The 19,747-nt window shown below is 43.4% G+C and overlaps 1 protein-coding gene across 2 annotated transcripts in view; it reads right to left on the minus strand.

Moving 5' to 3' along the window:
* Positions 1 to 15,116, minus strand: part of ntf3 (neurotrophin 3) — a 32,468-nt gene extending 17,352 nt beyond the window's left edge. Inside the window, exon 1 of one of the 2 annotated variants that reach the window (XM_062382361.1) lies at positions 14,990 to 15,116. Coding sequence is in view for 1 of the 2 variants with exons in the window: in XM_062382362.1 (XP_062238346.1) it covers positions 14,990 to 15,007 (18 nt within the window). In the remaining variant the exon portion in view is untranslated. The remainder of the gene's footprint in view (positions 1 to 14,989) is intronic. The other variant, XM_062382362.1, reaches the window with a different exon arrangement.
* Positions 15,117 to 19,747: the final 4,631 nt, after the last annotated feature.

Consider the following 19,747-nt stretch of genomic DNA (forward strand, 5'->3'; position numbering starts at 1 on the left):
TACAAACTGCAGTGGGTGGCAACTGGGAAATATGTTATAAGTAAATGTAAGTAACACTGTTTTTACAAGTTACTTCTTGTTTGCATACACGTTATCGTGCACATTCTCAATGCAACACACATTCCTGCGGGTCCTTTCACACCATTAATTGAGCGAATGGCTGCAGGCGGGTAAACACAGACGCAAACAATGCAGGATTTATAGCAAAATGCGTACAAATGTCACCCAAAGGTGATTAATTAAAACATAAATTAAAATTTATGTTTTATGACAAAGGCAGTTGATTCAGCGTGTTCGGCCTCAAGGACAATAATGTTTCGCACAAAAGTTTGTTTTATATAAAAAAAATACGTCACTACTTAAGTATCCACTCCATACAGTTGGACAATTTGAGAAAGATGGTTTAAAAATTAATATTTGTTTGTTGTTTTAGTACCAAATATTGTCCTGCATTTTCAATAATGCAACTCTTTTGTCCTCTGTCAGGTGAATACACACCTTGTTCAGCCTCTATAACTTTTGATTGCATGTTCTTTGATGGGGCATTGTGGTTGTATGCCTCTGCCAAACAGGAAAGTCTCAGTCCACATACATTGTTTTTGCAGTCTCATATGAGGTAACCGTGACCTTTGACCACGGAAATCGAATCAGTTTATTTTTCAGGCGAAGTGACAACCTGTCAAAATTTGAAGAAATCCCCTAAAGGCAGACTTAAGATACCATGTTGAGGGGCCAAAAACACCCCCATGACCCTGACCTTCAACCATTGCAATATAACTAGTAGATCTTTGGCTTCAAGTGAACATTTGTACCAAATGAAGAAACAAATTCCTCAAAGTGTGTTTTGGATATGTGTCGGATGTGAGGAAGTAGGAACAGACAACCCGAAACCACAATGTCTCCAGCCTCTGGCACGGGGGTAGAATAAAAATAAATATCCAAACCAATGTGAAGTTCAAGTTCAAAGCGTTTATTGTCCTGTATACAGTCCTGTACAAGGAAATTCTTTCTTTGCCTTTCGCGAGTCGCTTGACTCGACAAAGCTCCTTCACAGGAGGATCTTATACAACGGTTGTAAAGTGGGACTCTGACGTGCAAAATGGATGAACTGTCCTTTTAGGGTCAGTGTCAAAGTCCATTCACTCACATAGAAAGTCCAGAACTCACAGCAGCAGATGACCGCAGTGTGAGAGCATCATCACAGCCAGCCTCCGCACCTCAAACACATGAACTAGCCTGAACGATTGAGTGAAAGCAGCTGCTGAAGTGTTTGGGCAGCAACGCCAAACCGGCATCCTCAGCCCCTGACCGCCAGTGGCGCATGTTTCTCCCTCACTGGTCCAGCGGGTGAACCAGTGAGGCTGTGTTGACTCATGCCTGTTTTATCCCTGTGTGTCGGAGAGATGAAGGAACAGAACAAGACATCCTCTATCCATCTCATTACACAACAGGCCAGACAGACGAAACAGGGCCGACCCCAGTGTTGGATGTCTGCGGTTTCATCAATGAGTGAGGGGGAAAAGAATCCTCTATTACTTTGATGTGGTTTCCATTATGCCCTACATCTGACAAGGTCCACTCTGACTGTGTCTACACACTCACACGCACACACACACACATGCTGCACAGCGGTTTGTGCTTTTACTTCCACTTGCCCTCCTTTATTTAATCAGTTTTCTGCTCCTTACCCACCACTCTGTGACACACTTGTTTGTTACATGCACTCTAAAGTTACATTTAAGTGACTTGATATCCCACGAGCACTTAAAGCCGCGCTTGTTCACAGGCCGGAAACAGTGTCTCCGGCGGGCCACGTCTGAACACCGGAGCAGGTTGACAACTGAGAACTGTGTGATCTGAATAAGTCCGGGCAGTAATGGGTGATAATAACCAACCCAAATCAGCTGCAGAGATCAGGGGAAGCTAATCCAGTGTCAATCCTAATAGAATCACAGACACCGGAATAGACTGCAGGGCTCAGCATGTGGCTTTGACCTTGCTTCAGTGTGTGTGTGTGTGAGTGTGTGTATTATGTTAGTATTTCCTGGATTAATGGGCCAGATTACCAATCTGGCACAGAACTCAAACAGCCCCCAAAAAACTCACTGTGTGCGTTCCCATTTTAGGGCAAGTGTCGATTGTTAGCAATTGTCATAGTCGCTTTGCTGCTCAAGGCACATGACATTTTTTGTCCCTGTGGCCATTATCATTTGGATGTGAAAGTGCACAAACTATATAACCAGTTTGTTTACAGCAAGTGAATGAGCTTGACGAGGGCCCGAGTCGAGTGAACCTCCCCCTCAAAAATCCAAGCACTCTCAGGTGCTTGGAGCCCAGTATTCCTGCTTGACGGTGCATATTAATTATTGCAAGTTATTCATGCTCTCCATGTGCAAGACCTGAGGTTGTGGCCGGAGAAACATACAGTACAGTGCCAGAGCAGAGAAAATTGCGTTCATGTAATTTGCGAATGTAGCTTTGATGCGAGAGCCGAAATTGGGGGGGGGGGGGGGGGGGGGGGAGCCTGCTCTTGCTAATTTCATGAAGGTTACCAGCCCCAGCTTGAATGGACATGTTTAATCAAATCCACACACACAGGTCATAGTTAATCATTGAATAATTTGTTATCCTAAGGGGCCTCAGGAGGTTCATATGGCCATGAAACAAAAACACACAAAACACAAACTGTGGTCTATGAACTCTAATGAACTTTAAAGCTTTCAAATTGTATTTGTTGTTGTCTTTAAACTGCTGACATCAGTCGGAGGGGGGGGGGTAGTCAACATTTTAAATTGGGACTCCTAATTAAATCTGCACATCTCCTCCTTGTAATTACCAATAATTAGCTCTAAAACCATGGGAGACGAGATAAGCCGCAAATGGCTCATTAGGATGATGTGTCACATGCAGTGCACATGATCAGACATCCCCTGAGTGATAAGAGAAGTGCAATAAATTTTACCGAGCATGTCAACGGAAACATCAGTCAATTACTGAGCTTCTGGAACAGGTCATGATGATCTCCATCACAATGGGATCTGCTCAGCTGCTTTGTCCTCCCAGGCGCTGTTGGTCATCTGACAGTCATCCGAACATGGGTCTGTGTGCCAATTGTTCCAGGAGAGAAGCCGAAAAATTATAGTCGGATCAAATATAATGCTTCAAACTTGCTTCTTAATAATGCTTCTTTAAGTTGGACTATAGCTGCTTTCGGACAATTTCCGGAGATAATCCATCGTTGGGGCTGAATGTTAGTAATGTCAAGAGTCCGTTGCTGCTAGCCCCCTCGTAAAAACTGTGAACAATCTCTGAGTGAGCCCATGTGAGAAAACTGCAGGCAACTCATTGCGAGCAAGTGGCCATGTTGATTGCGTTTTTTAAACACAAGTATCTCGGAATGAAAAAGAGGTGCCACAGAAGAAAGAAGACACAAAGATGTCAACGGAAGTTCTGGGAGTAGACGCATAGAGAGAAATGTTCTTCTCACACATGGGGCAGTAATGGAGACTGTCCTCTAGGGGAAAAAGCCACGGCTTGACCAAAAAGCTTTTTCGGAAAAAGAAGAAAAAAAAAGGTCTAGAAACTGTTCACGCCAGTAAAAGACAATCCGCCAATGGGGAAACCCTAAACATTAAGTTGCTCAATGCATTGTGTGGCTTGGTAATGAACCAAGCTCTATCGTTCACTCAATCCCAGATCTTTATGGATGTAGAAATACAAAGAGGGGGACCCTCTTACAAGTGAAAAGTCGAATTAAGACACTTTCATTTCGCCGACTTGTTGACTCTTCATTTATCCTTCTGTAACACAATGTTTTTAGTTTTGTCCTCACTACACCCGGCAGTCTATTGTTTGGGGAATCTTGACAGACTTGTTGCAAAAAGAAAAAGAGCAGAGGAGAAATCCGAGAGCAGACGTTTCACACACACACACAAACACACACACACACAGAAGCAGTGTGAGTTCAAGGAGAAGGTGTGTTTTAGAAAACACCTGCAATATTTGCACTGTGAAGCTCTGTGGATTAAAGCATCCCTCAACCTAATAAAACGGCCTGTTACTTGCCTGTGCACATGTGAATTTTTCCAACCTGAAATTCATCAATCTCAAGTTTCTGGTTCTCAAAACAACGGTCACCACAACAGCTACATTCGGTTTCAACTTCTTTAGACCAGACGCCTCAGATGTGTTCCTATTAGCACAAACTAGACTAGATATTTTATATTTGTGGCTTAAAAAAAACATTCTCCACACAGTAGTTGAGAACTTTAAACCTGCAAACAAGGGAGAATGAAACTAAGCACTTAGCTGGAAACCTGAATCTCACACCTTTCATCCTTAAAGAATCAGATTTATGAAACAACTCATTTCTTTTGGCCTGCTCTTTTACAGCAGACTAAATCAGATGTTGGATGATTAATGACCTGTTCAAAGATTTGGCATTATTCTGGCAAATAGAGTGACTCTTTGTTGGGATTTGCAACATCCCTCAAGTGCCTCGTGTTGATGAGGCATTGTTTAAAGATATGAGGGGAGGTCGACCACAACCACATTACAGGCACAATGTGCCAAAACACGTTTTCAATGTCAAAAAACACAAATCTCACACAAGCTTCCTTTTCATTTATAAGTGGGAAATCTTTTCTTCTTCTTTTCTTCAATGTTTCACGTCCAAACCAGAACTTCATCACTAGTATCAAAGCAAACAAATGGTCTGACTGTACTCAGCTGGCCATCCCAGGACAAATAATGGCTCCAGTCACACCGGGATGCATAATTGCAAAACATTACAAAGAAAAATAATGAGCGAATGTGACAAGGAATTAACATCCATTCATATTTCAAACCGATTTGCTCACGATTCAGTCAGAGTCCGTCCAAAAACCACTCTTGCCGCTGTTTGTCTTTCTCATAGCTGCTCGGCCTTCTCTCCTCTGCCAGCTGTCGTCAACCAAGCGGCCAAAAACTACGATTAATCTGCTCGTTTGAATTTAGAATTAAACTTTCAAATTTGGAGCTTATTGTGAAAAGGTGTCAAGTTCAGTTTATCTGACTTTAGAAACTGAACTCTGAGTCACATGCAACGTGGCGAGAATGCAGCCAAAGTCTGATGTGATGTCATGCACAGAGCCTTTTTAGACTTGCAACTGCATAGCTCTATAGATGGCAATGTACGTGGGTCGGTTTGTTGTCTTGTGTTGGTCAATCTGACTTAACGATCCTGACAACTTTGTGTTGCAGTAGAATTTTGACATTCATTGTCCACAGGGGCTAAATCCCAATGACTAATGCTGATCCTCACACTTTTTTATTTAATGCCGACTTGAGCTAAGCATTTGTTATTTAGAGTCAACTGTCTTGACAATCGCCGGATGACCATTACGGTTCCTAACATCAAACATGAGCAGTATTGGCTATTTGCATTTTCTGTTGACAGTGGGGGGGGGGGGGGGGGCACTAATGCAGATACAGAGGAAAATAGAGGCATTCCAGCATATTGAGGAATTAGTGCCACAGGGTAAGTGTACACATTCCATAACATAGTGTAATTCCATCCATTCTACATTTCGAGAACCCAGAACCAAAGTCAAAATCTCAGCCATTGAAGTCTTGCTGCACTGGAGGATCGGTTCTTCTGTCCCACTCACTACCGGTTTACTTACACTTCTGCATTCTTCCCTGTACGACACATTGTGCTCTGGGGTTATCGCATTTCATGCAAACAATGTAGAGATGGGTGGACAGGTATGCATGCGTGCCACGTCATCGCTGTTCTTCCTGTCAGTGCATGTACACTGGTAAAGTAGTAAAGTGAAGTAAAATAAGTGAGAACTGCCAATGAGTGCTGTGCTGGCAATTTCGTCAGAGTGGAACAAATTAGCTCCAATCATTTCTCCTGTTGGGGAGTGGCATGTAACGTCCTGTATCATTACTCCCGCCACGCTGCCTTCCTATATGCAAATGTTAATCCATCAAGTCCTTCTTTGCATAATCAACAAACATTGCTTCTAAATTATTTCTTCGACCATGCACAGGCAGGAAAACCTGTTGATACTGGATTCCAACCAACTTGATGTTAACTGGGGTTTAGCAGGATTGGGAGCTTTGTTCTTAAGGACTTGAATGTAACTACTCTACCTCTGCTGCTTGACCTTTACTCCCACACACGCGTGAGACTTAGCTGTCACAGTCTCCAAGCAGCATTGAAACACACCACGGAGGCTCTCTCTTGCATTGCCACCCAAAATGTATTTTAATTCCCACTCCACTGGGGAATCAGCTCGAACTCTTTCCATCCTACACTTGTTTTAGAAGTGTACGTGCACGTTACAATAAATTGTGATTTTTAATATGTATCTGCCGAAGCAGAAAGGTATCTCTAGGCCCAACTTAAATCCTCATGCAGACAGGATTAACATGAGTGGAGTAATCCTTGGTAATTCAACTCATTGTTCAAGACTGCACTTTAACAGGATGCACTCTGAACATGGACTGACCCAAAAGTGAAATCCTCAAACCTCATGAAGAAGAGTTAGATACTGTGTGAGGTGAGTCTGAATTACGGGGTAACGATATATCAGCATTTACAATCACCAAGATATTTTTTATAAAAATAAAATATTCATGCTACTGTCAAGAATACATAATCGTCATATTGTGTCAATAATGAAGTGCGTCTTATATAAATTCCATTTCTGTCCATTGTTGTTCAAATATCAGGTGCACATCCCAGCATGGGTCATCCATTTGCCAAATGAGAAAAAAGCAAACGAAAATTGTATTTTTTTTAAACTGTATGTAAATGTTAAGATTTGATAGCTATCTTAGAGATTAAAAATAACACTTGCTTATTCTTAAAGCTTAGTCTGTGTGACCATGATCTGTGTGAAGTTTTGTTTTTACTATTGCTGATTTCATACCTGTTTTATTTGCCTATTATTGTATATTGTTTTAGTGATGCCTTAATATTTTGCACTTTTTTTGCTGTAAAGTGTCATTAATAAGATGCATTATTATTGTTATTGACAAGTAGTGAAAATCTTATATGTTCATGCTGTGAACTCAGTCATAAATCGATCTCTATCTTGGAGTCATGACTTAGTCACTTTAAACCCCGTTGATGTCAGTGAGTGTGACTGTCGCTTCCTGAGGTTTCATTATCTGTGATGTCTGACGTAAAAAGAACGTCAGTTTATCAACTTTGAAATCACAAGAGAAATAAAACGCCTCAGAAATTAATTTGGAATCAACAGGTTTTATAGTTTTGTTTTCAGTCAAAGTAATCCACTGATAGTTGTCTGTAAATCCGTGACTACATGACAAACAGGGACTGCGTATAGCTAACTCAGCATTGGTTCAATTCTGCTCATTGGTCAAAATGCAAACGAACATGTAGGTTATAAAAACCTATATGGCCTCTTTGTGGACTATTTGTTGACGTCGACAAATATTTCATAAAAGTTATAACATGTTCTAACACAGTGTCAGATTGGCTGGCGTATTTCACACTGTATTGCTGCAACAAGTATGGTATGATCCATACATGTGACAGGGCAGTGCGTGAATGAGTCTTTCAACAGCCGAGTCAAGGGTTAGGATTTTTGGCTTCGGGAGTAAAGATTAGTCTCATGTTAGGGTTGGAGGTGAATCAAACGAGCGGACAAGTAGCGACTGGGTTTGTGCCGCTGAGACGCAAGGCGGCAGATTTCACCCTCAGGCCGTTCAAACATCTGTCAGCTCTCATATCAAAGACGCATCAGTCCACTGAGATGTCACCCATGGGCGTCTCTTTCTATAAAGAGAGATTGAACATGGCCGCCCCCGAGTATTTGAGCTGCGATCATGCAGCGTGTGGTTTCAGCTGGATTGTCTGAGGCACACCGGAGCTGTGTCCTTTCATTCCAGTGAGGCATTAAAAGCATCAATCCACGGTGACCTTCCTGCGCTCCCTGTCTGTATCCACTAAACACTGTGCTACTTTAAACACGGCCTGGGTGTCATTACTCTGGAGTGATCATCAAGAAAGAAACTCTGCAGTGCTTCGACAAAAAGGCCTTTCCACCGTTTTCCTGACGCCGACGTGGCAAAAATAAACTGTCCATGGCATTTCAGAACAAATTATACAACAGGGTTTTTTTGAGAAGATTAACAAGAAGACACTCAGTTGGTGTTAATCTCTGCTCTCATTTTGAAAATAGATTTGACTTTGGCTGTGGTTTCATGGTTATAGGTGGGGAACATTAATCGTCTTAATGGGAAAAAAAGATCTGAGATCTTAATCTGATATAACTACCGACTGCAGTATCATGCAATCGCAAATTAGATAAGGAGGACTCTTCCACCAGATGTAATGAAAGTGATTGCAAATGCTGCTTTGGACAGCCAGCTGCCTTTCAGACTGACTAACAAGAGAATGTGAATAATTGAAATAAATATTGACGCTGCTTTTTCTACAAAGATCTATCTAAAAGTTGTTTGATTAAAAAGAAAAATATCGATATTTGATGATGTGCAATGCATCGTAAATTATTAAGCAGCGATTACCAAACTTTTTTCTTCTGTGAGGCCTCCTGTTACAGATTTATGAGCAATTACACAGACAGTGATTCCTCTTGATAACTTTCCAGGTAGCTTCATTTTTAGTAGGGTTGAAAATAAAAAATAGTAACTTGTTTTCTGGAATCTCTAAAGATCACCTAAGTTTTTCCACACTGGGGTAAAACTTAAATTTAAAACCTGTGTTAATGAGTAGAATGATTTTTTCCCACCGCAGCAAACGCATCGACAACTTTGCAACATCTCTTAATGTGTTCATTGGCAGCCTGGTTAGAATTGGAGGCACTTCAGTGGAAGCATTGACAGTACATAAAGATGGACGACATGACGGCTCCTTGAAAGTGAAGCCAAAGTGCCTCGATCGCCACCTGGTGGCTGGCTGCAGTATGCATAAATCCTTTCTCCTCCATGTTAACAGATGGGACATATGGGCCAAACTAAAACACCATAGCACATGTCAAACCTGTTTTTCTCAAAGATGCTACATGTGATTTTCGCTATTTCTTACCCTGGTGATGCGCAAGTGTCATCTCAGTTTAGTAATATTTTTTAATCTGCGTTACATTTTCATAGTCAATTCCTCAGAGGCATGAGTAAATGAAGGATAAATACATGCTTGAATTGGAATCCGTCCCGGTCGACTCTATCAGCGTCCATCTATATTAGGATAAGGGTGGTATCAGGAGGTCATCGAGTCTACTTTTTAATGTGGAAACACGAGAGTGGAAAAACAGGCTGGGAGGGGGACTCAGAAATGGAGAGGAGGATGTAAAGAGGGAGAGAGAGGGGGGGAAATGGGGGACATAAAGATCCAGACAGTGGATGTGAGGGAGATAAAGAAAATCGTTGAGACAGAGAGGCAGATTACCGGGTCAGAACGGACAGAGGGAGGAAGGCTGAACCGTCATATGACTGAGCTGCTGGGAAGCTCCAGCCTCACCTTGAAACCACATGATCTCCATCTGCCTCTCAGGGAAATGTGGGGAAGACAATAAAACAGACGGGAAGAGAAAGTTCTGCACGGTTTGGACGACGCTTGGATTTCAGTTTAGATTTAGAACTGTTTACATCACGCTGAGAGTCGAGGTTACAGGTTAAATGGATGAGTTTGTGTAATGACTATCCTCACGCGTGTGTGTTTGCTTGAGTGTGCACTGTGCCATCGACAGAGCGGAGAGAGACGCCTGTGTCGTGTCCCAAATCCTTACAGCGTGTTTTGCTCGAACTAGCCATAAGAATGTGCGCCGTATAAACACTCGGCTAAATGTGTAAACCATCTCGGAGCAGGCGGGGATGTGGAGCCACGGCCGTATGGAACGAGAGGTGCATCTCGCTCCAGCCGGCAGAGCGAGTACGGAGGAAGAATCTCGACTTTTTTCTAAACACATGCTAACTTCTTTTCCATCTCATACTCCATTGCCACAGCTTCACTCGTCTGGAGAGCATCGTAGGAACATTTTAGATGCTTGACCCCGGAAGTCAGACAAACACCACCTTTTGACTGAGATCTGTTAGGAAAGTACTTGAGCCACTTGACTTAAATCACAAAAAACGTTTGAAAGGCTGAAACAATCTACGAGTGACATCAAGTGCTTTTAGAGGTGTAGAGCGATGGCTGGGACATCCAGAGGCTCCTGTTGGTCCTCTAAAGGTGACACGGTGCTGAACGCAAGATATTTACGCCTATAGATGAACCACTGTCTGCAATTCAGGTGGTTACTGCACAAACAAGAAACATGTGGACCCGACAAACGCCCTGTCCACACTAATGCAGATATCTCTCTATGATTTAATTCACTGAAATGTAGATTTTTACAAACGCCTTCCAAAATGCAGATTTTCAAAAACTCTGGTTTCTGCATACGTTTCCTACACGTCATGATTACTTTACTGAGAATCCGACAAAAGCTGCCACCATGAAGCTATGTATCTGTTTGAATCGTGGATGTGGACCTTATTGCCACCTGCTGGCCCAGCATGTTTGTTTGAGCCTTTGTAGATATGTTGTCTTGTGATTCAGTGCTTACTGTCTTTTCTGCGTTTAAAGACTCTCTGCTGTGTCGTTGCTGCACACTGCCTGGACATCTCCACCTCACTGCACTCCTTCCTGTCTGAGGAAGGATGAGAATATTTCAAATGTGCAGCGTGGAAGGGAAAACTTGCGTACTACGGCCATCTTCAAACTAAGTGTGAATCTGTCGTCTTGTGTTGTCTGAAATTAATCAAAGTCCCAGCAGATCTCAAACACAGAATCCTTCACCTTCATTAACGGGCAGGACAAGATGTCACGTGTTGACCAAGTCGATCTATAACAACTCATGCACATTTAAGAGGATGAATCACATTCCTAATGTACAAGTCCAGATTCTTCTCAAAACTGCACCTAGTTAAAATAATTTGCTGCAATATCCTTACTGATCTCAGAACAGCAGAAGTTGAGTCAAGGACAGCTTGAAAAGCCCATTTGTCCATCGCGAGCTGTAACTGCCCACCAGAGATCGCAGGACTACCCACAATGCACAAAAGTGTGAGAAAGGCTGCCCCGCCAGTCTTTGTCGAGAGGACACAGCCATGCCCTCAAGAATATAAATTATTATTATTACCGTAACACTAGCTTCCAGAGACGTTAGCTAGCCGCGCCCACGAGAGGGCAGTAAACAAAAGATGCATGCAAAGGGGCAAAATCAAATCGGGACGGGGTGCTGATCTTAGATGCATCTGAGGAGCATTGTTCTAATTGATGTCTACTTTGGCTTTAACTGCTCCAGCCCTACTTGTCGGCACAAACAAATGTTAACTTGCATTTCTTTGGTTAATTTTCTGGAAGCTTAGTTTAAAATGTCCGCAACTGAGACGAAAACTTGCACATTGATGCATTAATAATATTAGTAACGTCAAAAGTAAAAAGGTCTGCTGAGACAAAGGCTGTTTATAAAGAACAGATGTGATCCAGAAATGTCACAATCCAAGAGCTGTACTCAGTCTCAACTATTCTTATTCTTTTTTTATCGCAATAAATATTTGCCTGTAGCTATTTGACCTGATGATTCTTTTAGGGTTTGGGATTAGGGCTTTTCATAAAGATTCAAATGCAGCAGCGACAAAGTCAGAAGATAAAAGTGTCCATGAATTTTCACTTGGATTATGAACCAAATTAAATGACCCTTGAGCCACAGCTGGAATTATTAACTAACAATTCAACTCCTTCGGAACTTAACTTCTCTTGTAGTTTGAGTCCTGAGTCCTGACAACTGAGCACATTCATGCAGGCCCAGAGCAACTGGTTAGGAGGCCCTGGGCTGAGATCTGCAATTAGGCCCCGATACTAACCTCACTCCTACACCCCCCTTTGTGCAGTTGTCTCAGTTGTGTATGTGTCAGTTAGCTATGCAGCTTTTTTGATCATATCCATTTGGTGTTAAACCTTTTTACATTTCCAGTATTCTTGTACAATAATATTTTAACGGAAGCATCCTTACATTTTTGTTACACCCTGTGAGTACAACATAAACTCAAATAATAGGGCTAAATATCCCAACATTTCAAATTCACCCTGTTTTAAAAAAAGATTTTGAGCAGACAAAACACCTTCAGACTTATTCTGCAGGTTTCCCAGAGAAGCATTCTCCTCATCTGTCAACTCCTATTTTCTCTTGTGCGATAAAAACACGTCATGCTTTCATTGAAGCATGTGTAGCTACTTGTGTTAATGTGGGGAAGCACTGGCAGAGGTGAAGAAATGTGAACATCCGGTGTTGAGTGAACGGATCACCACAGCAAATCGCTGTAATAATACAGTTTATACAGCATGAAGGGGGAATTAAATCAAATCATTGCAACAGTTCTCTTTATTTAAACTTCTCACTAGGAAGCGAAGTTAAGTAAGCGCACATTCCCATAATCCACACTTGACATGTACTTTTAAAGGTTCAGTGTGTAGAATTTAGTGAGATCTAGTGGTGAAGTTGGTTGTTGCAGCTGAATACCCCGTCACCTCAGCATCCCATTGTCATTAAAAATCAAAAGAGGACCCATTCCCGAAGTAAATATTAAGTATGTAAACACAAAGGGCTCCTTCGAGTGTACAGAAAACCACAATTTGGATGAAACAAAATAGTGAAAACATCACTAGGATTTTTTCCTATTCACTTTCTGCCAGTAGATTCCCTTAACAGAAATCGTACACACTGAACCTTTAAGCGTTTACATCTGTGAGCTTCAAAACACTACTGCAGAGGAGTATTGGGCAACAGTGAGAACCATGGCGGTAAATTGCCACAGGGAGTGAAAGTTAATCGCATGCCTTATGAGACACTTGTTCTTCTTCCCCGGTTTACTGGTATTATTTTGTGTTCAAACTTCAGTCTTGATCTTTGACTGTTTTTTGGCTTCCCTCCCTGCTCACCGCAACGTTGTTATTTACTCAATAGTAATTTCATGACACGCCTCAGTTTGTCCAGGGATTTAAACCAGCAAACTCAGGTTCAGGCTGCTTCCCGAGGCTCGACGCTATAAGCTGAATGTTGTGTATCCCTATCAGCAGGTGCCGCTGGACAGATCCTGCAGCCGGGATGAAAAGAGGGTGGAGCGAACCAGGTAGACTGAAGCAGATTGAGAGGGGAGGGCGAAAAGACACAAAAAGGCTGGAATGCAGGGCCAAAAAAGGAATAACACTTACGCTCTATAGTAACACTAGTGGTTTGTTAAACCACCTGGGAGCCATTGCGGGCCTTTTTATCCGTATCTTCTTTATGTTCTTTCCATGAGGCCAACCCCTAATCTGTTCACACCCCTTACTCCTTCTTTTTCACTTTTCTCCTGCAGTAAAACACAAATTGAGCCTTGTTAAACTGAGTCGTTGCAGCTGTACTGCACCCAGAGCTCCAACATGCAGGCAACAACCCAGCTGTAGTAGTGGGCTTCTCTCTCAGGCCGCTTGGGAGGCCATTTTGACTCCAGTGCGCATAACGCGGAGTAACAATTCGAAGTGGCCCCTCGCCTCCTTCGCTGCGTCCTGCTGTGTGCCGGCATGTCAGGAGTAGCCCTTGCTCAGATCCGCAGCTGCAACAGCTGCTTCTGCGGCCTCTGCACATGCACACGCACATAGGCATACAACCACGCACGCGCGGACAGCAGCAACAGGAAATGCATCCAGCGAAGGCTCAAGACGCCCACTGATGCGCGCTATTACGCAAAGCCACCCAGGCCACATGTCATGTCAGACATACCCGGCTGCCCCGCAGCTCCGGCAAAGGGCCATTACGCAGAGCAATGTATCCATGTTATTTCATCAGACTGTGACTGGACCCGCGCACGGGCACACTAGCAGGGAGCAGGAGTAGTTTTCGGGTCGTTGGACTCTTTGGCTCAATCCCCATCACCAGCTCCCGACTTTGGAAGACTTGGGTTCAAGTGGGTGAGTTTCCTATTAGTGAAGAAAGTCCATATATTCATTTTACTCGAACTTTCACAGTTTTTCATATCTGAGTTCACTGGCCCATGACACATGTAGTCAACACCCACTATCCTACAAACATGATACATTATTTAGATGCCTTCATCAAAAAGTGACCCCTCTGAGTCCGCAGAAGACTTAAAAAGGACCTCCGCACGCAAAGACGCAGTCTCCAACTCGTGCGCACTGTTTATTCTATCCGCATATACGTAAACAAACGCGCATACGTTGCAAGGAGCGCGTAAGGAGGAAATAAAGTTTGCCTATGAGTTGGCAGTCGTCTCTGACATGTCCTCTAACAGCGAGTCGAGGCACAATCTGCGCGTTGGGAAATCCAAAACACACTAGCCTGTCACATCTGAGCGGGGTTCCCGTGCGCGTCGAGCCAGTTCCGCTCCCTGTTATATACACAAACACGCGTCTCTAAGAGGAGCGAGTGCATATGCAAAGAGCAGGAGACTGTAATGTTTGTGTGTATTAGCAAGCAGTGAAAAGACCATACCGTCTGTCTACCTGTTCGCGCGCACACACATACACACAGGGAGAGACGGGTGGAAGTAAGAGGATGTCCTCTCTGCTTCCCTGTGGCGCTTCGTGTCTCATAATTGTTAAACTGGCCAAAAGTCAAGCAGAGCGGGGAGTGGGGGGGAATAAATTCCTGAACCCACCACACATGTTACACGGAAATCAATGATTTAAGCCACTACACCTAAAACCTGTATATACACAACTGTGGTGCGTAAATTCACTTTCCCTAAACTTTTCCTGCAAGCTTTAACTCCAGCAACTCCAAACGCATTGCTCTCATATAATCAGATGCATTTTTGTACAACTCCGTGACTTTTTGTCAGTGCAAAACCTAGTCAAGGGTCTATCGCTTTCTATCTGGTGCCAGAGTCCCCAAAAGAACAGTTTCTTAACGAGGGGGAAAAAATAGTGTTAAACGAAGCAAATAAGAACAAGTAAAGCAGTTCCTACCGTAATAAAGGTAACCATAGCCTCGGCGGGTTAGTATCCAACAGAGTCGACATGAAGGTGATTAATTATTCTGTCAGAATGGCGAAAACTTCCCACTTTCTGAGCGCTGCCGCCTGGTCTGTGCGCCACACTGGTTCTGTGTGGAAAAAAGGATCAGCGTGTGCGTAATGCTCTCCCCCCCTCCTCCTCCTCCTCCTCCTCCTCCTCCTCTCTCTCTCTCTCTCTCTCTCTCTCTCTCTCTCTCTCTCTCTGTCACTCTCTCCCGCCCTCCCTCTCTCTCTTTCTCGCTCTCTCTCTGGGCACCATAATCTACGCCGCTCTTTCTGTTACAGGACAGATGGCTCTTGGCGCATGTTGCCGCAAAGACCTTCATGCATGCTGCCACTCTCTGTCAGTGCAACAAGCCTGCTGACATGAATTAGGACACCGAATTAGGAGCGTGCTTGTGTGTGTGCATGTGTGTGTGTTTGTGTGTGTGTGTGTGATTAATGAAGCCTGCAAGTTGAGTTCCCCAAGACTGAAAGTTTATATCAAGTATAGGGGTCTGTTGGCTCAATAACCAACAACATTCACACTAATAAGTGTTCATGCGTTATTACTCTTGAGTGTGCACATCTCCTACACACATTATCAGTTTTATCATTGCAAAACGCAAATGTAACTGTTCCTCAGTTGTCTGCAATAACAACAGGAACAGCCAAACTTGTAATTGTTTATCCGTGTGGTTTTCTGCATGTTAGCTGGGGATAATGTCGGTGGGCCAGTGGTTGTTTTTTTCCATGAGGGGGGCATGTGATGATAGCCTGAGGAGTCAGCGAAGGCCACATCGTGACCGAAAACACAAGCCGCAAGTTCCTGCCGTTTCCAAATGTTCCTGTATCTGCCCATCCAGACCAACACCTCCTGTGAGTTTTGAAAAATGTGGCAAAGCAGCATTTCCAATTTTCTCCCTTTTAGTGGCTCTAAAAGTTGAGAGTACTGTCTGACCAGGATTATCCTTAATCTAAAAGTGGGAAATCACTTTTTGTTGGAACATGAGGACTAATCAGTTGGTTCCTCCTCCCGCTTCCTCAGGCGGCCACAAGTCTTATCGGGGGCTCTATGAAAAATCTGTAATGTTTCTGACTGGGAGCTGATTATTTCATCACAGACTTAAAGTAAAAAGTCCAACAAAGTGCGTGTCTTAACACAACAGTTTGCACTCCGACCAATCGCTGCTGTAAGCCATCTGACTGCTATTGATACATATCAGGGCCCTGTTTGCTCAATGTCACTGTGCGTCTGTGAACTCAGATGATTCTCCTCAAGACTCCGATGACGGCGTCAGATTTGGCCAATCCCTGCACTACTTGAGGCTCTCTCTGCTGTGTGTGTGTCCGCACACATGGTTTAGGTATGTTTGTTTATTCAGCTTATGCGTGCATATGGACACACTCTTGTTCTGTTTCTGCGTCTGAGCTGATTTCTCAACCCGACACATCAAACCAGATTTGGCAGCACTCCGCACATCTGGTCTCGCCTATCCATCTCATGTCAGCCTCCATTGCACATCTGGGAAGATATGGATGCTTTGGCCAGTGTACACAGGCGAGACCCGGCCCGGACAGGTGGGTGGGCCAGATTAAACTACAGTTAATTTAGTCTAGTTTGGTTTAGTTTGCTTATTCGGGCTCGGGTTGCATAGGTAGCTGGCTGAGTAGGGTTTCCCATGAGTCCCTCTCCGCTGTACCTCTGCAATGCAGTTGCGTTCCCAGGTCAGATGGGAAATGCAGTCCCTCCGGTGAGTTTTGGGTCTACTCTTGGGTCTTCTCCCGGTTGGGTGTGCCCGGTAAATCTCCATTTTGAAACTGCCCGCAAGGTTTTCTCCTGACTAGATGCTCAAACCACTCCAACTGTCCCCTTCCAATGTGATAGAAGAGGTTCTGCCCCTCACCCTCCGGATGTCCAATCCGGAGGGTGAGGGGCGCTTGTGCGTGACAGAACGTCTTGCTTTTCATGTTGATGCCCTCAAAATAAAAGCAGTGAAGCATTTCTATTGACTCTGAAGAGGCACGGTTCCATGATGTATAGTCCTGGCATTTAGTGCATTTAGTGCATAAGACAAATTTGATTCAATATAAACCTCTATCCGCAGCGCCGTTGCTCGCCACCATGTTCACCCTCTGACAGATGCTTTACCTGAAAGGCCTAACCTGGGGCATCAAGTCTCATTTTCAAAATGTTTGAGACTTTTGGATGTCTTCATGTTGTTTGTATCATGAGGTCACACACATGAATACATGTTATGCACATTCACAGGTTTTAAAGGGGTGGAGGCACAAACACATTCCTGCCGATGCACCGGAGCGAAACTTCCTGTGACATGGAACATCTGGATAAAGCAGGTGTAAAGCTGCAGCCCGGTTTTATTGGGCATATTTGGAGAGAGTGAAAGAGGAAACAGTAAATGAGTGATTTAGAGGAAGAAACACAAATCGAACAATACATCATGAAAGAATTTACAGGAGCTCTCGACTCAGCAACACAAGAGCGCGGCAAAGCTGAAATCTGTTCTCACTTGACTTACTGGTCGGCCGCCTCCTGCTTATTGCTCCTGATTTACAGCAGCTCGAGCTCCTCCAGTCCAGTGTGACATGCTGCCAGGAAAAACATTTTTCCTTCACAGCTGGATTTGTTTCTTGCTACATAAAAACTCCACTAAATTATCAAATTTTGGTCAAGAGAACTTTAAAAACTTTAAAAACTCAGAGGTCTAGAAATTGGTTTTGGACCAGATCTTGACCCGTGGAATGCTGCAGCCAGTTTAAGCATAAATTCTGTTGACCACTTCAACAACATACAGCATAAAAAGAGGGGAGTGAGTGTGTGTGTGTGTGTGAGTGGTATATGTGAACTCTCCTCCTCAAGGGCTATCGGGCACATTTAGGCCAAAAACATGGTGAAAATCAAATCATGCAAATCAATAATGTGAGAGAGGAGGCGGAGTCAGCCGGTGTACCCGGTGTGTTATCACCTGGTTGAGGATTTTATTGCCACGTGTAGTTCCCTTAAACTCTGCTTTGACAGCTAGCATGGCAAGAGTGTCTCGAGCATGAAGCTGTGATTGTTGTTGTTGTTGTGAAAATTACTTTGTAAATCATACCTGTTAGTCCAGTGATAAAGTTCAATTAGGTTTTAATATGACCATACCCTCGAGGCCGCATAACAAAATCCACAAGGTTTGTCATCACATTTCTGTATCTGTCACTCTGACACACACACAAAAAAAATGACACATTTTTAATGATGATACACAAGTGGTGTGACTGATTTCCTGTAAGGATGACGTGGCTCAGAGAAATTAGGTCTCGTAAACATGAGAGGGGACAGTGAGTGGATTCTTTCACATTGAAAATGGGACAGCATAGTTGCGTCCAAATGATGCAACCGCTTTTTAAAAGCAGCCTCCAAAGGAGCCCAGTTCAGTATATTCCATTAATAAAGAAAATTGTACACAATGTTTGCATTGTAACAAAATGAGGAATATAGTGTGGTCTGTTTTTATTATTTTCACCTCAATGACTCAGCGTTTAGTCACACATCGTAAGAGGTCCCTCAACACCGGCCTTTCTTTCAGCATCACTGTGAAGATGTGTTGAATTTTTTATCAGCGCGACGGCAAACCCACATCTCCTGCAGCTTACCCTGGGCTTGCCATGTGACTTGACAACTGTGTAATTATTACCCCGGACCGCAGCGTATTCATCAAATATGTAAGAGAAAGCGAGGGAGAGGGTGGGGGGGTTTAGCGGAGAGACAGCGAGGAGAATGGTGAGTCCTGGGACGAGAAATTAAAAGAGGAGGGAGGGGTGATGACCAAGAGGAGAGGACATGAAAGATGGAGAGGAGAAGAAGAGTGGCGTGAGTCAGAAGTGAAGAGGATAAAGTAGTGAAAGACGGAGTAGAAATATATATACCTAGCTTCTTTGGATAAGCAGTAAAACATTTGACTTTAAAGGGTTGCAGTAGGGCTAGGGCCAGTCCCAGCTAACACTGGGCGAAGGTTGGGGTATCACAGGGACAAATATACAGGGACAAATAACCATTCACACGTGTGCTCAATTTAGAGTCTCAAATTAGTCTAATCTCCAACTGCGTGTGTTTGGACTATTAGGAAAGATAGAAAACCCAGAAAGTTGCACCATCCAAACTTTTCTTAAGGAAATAAAATGTGACAGAGTCAGTCACTGGATTTTAACAATAAAATGAATGTTCTTGATTCAGGCGTGAGAGGATTATAGATCCTGTCACCCGTCTTTGTACAACAGATCGACCACAAAAGTGCAGTTTTAACTGGTCTACATGTTTGTATTACTCTTAATTATGATGCCACTGGTTTGATTAAGATCTTGACAGCCAACTGTCAGCAGAGCTATTATGGGAGTGGCTCTCAAACTAGAAAGACACATTGGTAGCTTTGTCCGATTGCCAAAGGCACAACATGTTTTGGAGGAAGATTGATTCCCGGATGTGCTGGAATGCTCTGATGGCACCACCTCAAAATCCATGGCTCCAGCAGCCACAAGACGTAATATTTATATGGCAGAGAAACCACTCGACTCGGCCAATAGATGGTGTAACTCCAATTGCAACACTTGTCATTGCAATACTCATACTTAAACCAAATCATAATTTTGTCCCTCTTACGTCAGAGTTTAATGTGTTGATGATGAGTAGCATTACACTAATTTAGGGTGTAAAAAGATACACTGTGGTGGC

Source organism: Platichthys flesus, chromosome 23, assembly GCF_949316205.1.
Source record: "Platichthys flesus chromosome 23, fPlaFle2.1, whole genome shotgun sequence".
In the NCBI taxonomy this organism is placed as follows: domain Eukaryota; kingdom Metazoa; phylum Chordata; class Actinopteri; order Pleuronectiformes; family Pleuronectidae; genus Platichthys; species Platichthys flesus.